Source organism: Pelecanus crispus, chromosome 6 (genome assembly GCF_030463565.1).
Source record: "Pelecanus crispus isolate bPelCri1 chromosome 6, bPelCri1.pri, whole genome shotgun sequence".
Lineage (NCBI taxonomy): Eukaryota > Metazoa > Chordata > Aves > Pelecaniformes > Pelecanidae > Pelecanus > Pelecanus crispus.
Genome location: NC_134648.1, coordinates 40,502,823 through 40,505,933, shown reverse-complemented (window position 1 = coordinate 40,505,933; position 3,111 = coordinate 40,502,823). Strand labels below are relative to the sequence as shown.

The following is a 3,111-nucleotide window of genomic DNA, read 5'->3' as shown; positions in this document are numbered from 1 at the left end:
TACATAACTTGGCTGGCATGAACCAACTCCATCTTATTCATGCACATATTAGGGAATGAACTGAAATGTACTGATATATTTTGCAGATCACAACTAATGTAAGATGATTAAGGTCTCTGGTGTGTGTGTGTGTGGACAGGCAAACAAAAAAATAATGGCAAAATTATATTCAGCATTTATTGGTCAGCATAACTAATTGATGCACAAACTATGATAGAAAATAGCTAGTAATACACACCAGGAATAAACTCTGTGATTTAGACAAGCAAAATAATATAAGACATCTGTGAGATAGGTGAACGCACATATCCTGATTGAGCTGTGGTCAGGTTCCTTACAGTGCAATTACCCTCCTTTTAAAACATGCTTACATCTGCACATTGCAACAGTTTCCCCCACCCCATCCCACCCCATATAGAGCATCCTTGCAGGTTTTTAATATGAACATTCTACACGTTTACAACAATTAGTCAGACAGTCCAAACCGTAAATTTAACCTAATGACGACCAAAAAGCTGCTCCACCGACAGATAACACCCCATCATTAGAAAGAAAAGTAGGAATAATAGTAGCTGTGCTGTAAGGCTAGATCAAGCGTGGTTTTATAGCTGTTTTTTCAGTCTTTTACATAGCACTGCATTTTGCAGCTAGTTCAGTAAGTGCAGATCCAATACCTTAATGGCTTTCTTGGTGGTTTGATAAAATGCTTGCCTAAGCAATGTACCTTTCTCTAATGGTGTCTGGGTCTGTTCCACCTGGCACAGTGTTTCAGTTCTGTCACAGCCTCACACATAAGCTGAGTCACTTGACTGAGTCCTGCCAAAGTTAGGCATGCTCATTCTTGGCAGGTCTTTATTTCTGATTTCGTATATGGATTTCCTTTTTGCCTGTACTCCTCTCACTGCCATTTTGATCTTTCTCCAGCCCAAGTGGTTCAGTTCTGCCAAATTGAGCACCACACAAATCCCACTGACAGCAAACATGAATACCAAGAATACAGTCTTCTCAGTGGGTCTAGAGACATAGCACTCTACTTCTTTAATGCAAGGGTATCTGTCACATTCGTACATGGAAGGGACATTGAATCCATACAGAAAATACTGTCCCACTAAGAATCCAATCTCTAGGGCATTTCGAAAGACCACTTGGATGATATAAAATCGAGAAATGCCTTCTTGCCTCCTCATCTTTGACTTTGTAGTTCTGATAGCAGGGTTGGGGATTTCCTTCACTTCTAAGCAGTCTGGTTCTGCCTCTTTGGTGGAGTTCTCAGTGTTCTGCAGCACCCCATTGACAATCGTGTTCTTGATTTTCTTACTGTCCTCACGCTTCATCGAATCCTGGTCCCTCTCCAAGGTGAGGAAGACAGTGGAGTACCTCCGTTCCCTCTGCTTAGCAGACTGGTGAACGGAGTACGTTATGAAGCAAAGGCTGGGAGTGCACACCATGATGATCTGGAACACCCAGTACCTTATATGAGAAATAGGGAAAGCCTGGTCGTAACAAGCCTGGTTGCAGCCTGGCTGCAGCGTGTTACAGACAAACATGGTTTGCTCGTCATCGTACACCGTCTCCCCTACAATGGCCACAATGAGGATCCGGAAGATCACCACCACGGTCAGCAGGATCCTGGAACAGAGAAGCCGGTCAGTGCGCGCCGCCGCCGGGCCGCCGGGAGCTGTCCAGTGCTGACCGGGCCCCCGCACCCGGGTCAGAAATCTCGGGCGGCGGTCAGCGCTCCCCCCCCGCCCCAACATCCCTCCGGAGCAAAAGCAGAGAGCCGCTGGACCCCGATGGCTGCGGGGTCCCCCCGCTGGCGGCGGGGTCCCCCCGATGGTGGCGGGGTCCCCCCGCTGGCTGCAGGGTCCCCCCGATGGCTGCGGGCTCCCCCCGCTGGCCGCCCGCTGCCCCCTGGCTCCTCGGGGACAAGGAAGGCGGTGACCTGCGCCGCGCACACACACACGCGGGCACTCAAGGCACTCACCCCCAAAAACCCCGCGCGAAGGGTGCCCCGCACGGCCGGGACCCGGCGTGTGTCGCCGGCCCGCTCGGACAGAAGGGGGTCCCCGCCAGTGCCCCCGCAGCCCCGCCGTAGCCCTTACCTCCCTATCATAGTAGAGTGCTGCTGCACGGCAGCTTCCAGTAGCCTCTCTAGAATAGTCCATTCCCCCATCGCTGTTCATCCGGAGACAAAGACTTTGGCAAGCGGAGGGGATTTCTTCACTTCTTCCTTCCTTCCCCCCCTCCTCCTCCTTTTTTTTTTCTTTTTTTTTTAAATTTTTTTCTTTTTTTTTCTTTTTGCAGGGGGGAAGGCAAAACAGCCAAAAGAGCAGCCTCTCCCTACCGCCCGCAGTCCGGTGGCGGGAAGGTGGCCGGAGGCGGCAGCCCTGCGGAGGACCCCGCCTGGGCTGCGCTGGGCTGCGCTGGGCTGCGCTGGGCTGCGCTGGGGGCCCCGCGGTGGCCAGCACCGGCCCGGCCCGCTCGGCTCGCGGCGTGGCGTGGCGGGAGGAAGGTTGGCTTTTAATGTCTTGCTGCCGCTAATCTGCCTTTAAGTAGTCTCCGCTTGCGTCACTGACAGGTTGGTGGAGAGCGGCCAAAAGCAGCGCTCGGATTTTCTCATTTTTATTATGCCCGGGAATACAAATAAATAAATGCAATGAAATGAATGAAAGAAAGAAAGGAGGAGGAGGAGGGAGGGCGGAGGAAGAGCTGCCCCGAGGCTCGTTGCGCTGCCGAGTGCCTCCTCGCCGGGGCGCCCGGGCCGGGCCCCCGCTGCCCCCCGCGGCCCCCGCCCGCCGGCGGGCACACACCCGGCGCTGCCCCGGCGGGACCGGCCCGCCCCGCCCCGCCCCGCCCCGGGGCAGCGGCCCCGCCGGGGAGCGGGCGCTGCCCCTCGGCTGCCGCTTCGCAAAGCTGCCCTAGGGCGCGACTGTGAGAGCGGGGCCCCCCCAGCCAGCGGCGCCTGGCTGCCGGCGGGGCTCCCGGGGGCTCCTAGGCTTTGCTTCTCTCCCAGAGCTTGGCTGTGTTTTCTGCCGCTCACAAACCCGCCGTGTCGTACGGCAATAACCTCACCTGCTAGAACTGCTTACCCTTGGAAGATATCGGACTTAC

General features: G+C 54.7%; 1 protein-coding gene across 1 annotated transcript; it reads right to left on the bottom strand.

The window, feature by feature from the left end:
- Positions 1–785: 785 nt before the first annotated feature.
- GJD2 (gap junction protein delta 2) lies at positions 786–2,173 on the bottom strand. The gene is made up of 2 exons (XM_075712694.1): positions 2,103–2,173; positions 786–1,629 (listed from the first exon to the last, which is right to left on the bottom strand). Exons 1-2 carry the CDS (start codon positions 2,171–2,173, stop codon positions 786–788), a joined length of 915 nt encoding a protein of 304 aa, XP_075568809.1.
- Positions 2,174–3,111: the final 938 nt, after the last annotated feature.

Bases quoted from the DNA above. Each gene is read 5' to 3' on its own strand.
- GJD2 (XM_075712694.1), bottom strand. From the start codon at position 2,173: ATGGGGGAATGGACTATTCTAGAGAGGCTACTGGAAGCTGCCGTGCAG. The intron at 1,630-2,102 runs GTAAGGGCTACG...TCTCTGTTCCAG, and splicing joins CACTCTACTATGATAGGGAG to GATCCTGCTGACCGTGGTGG.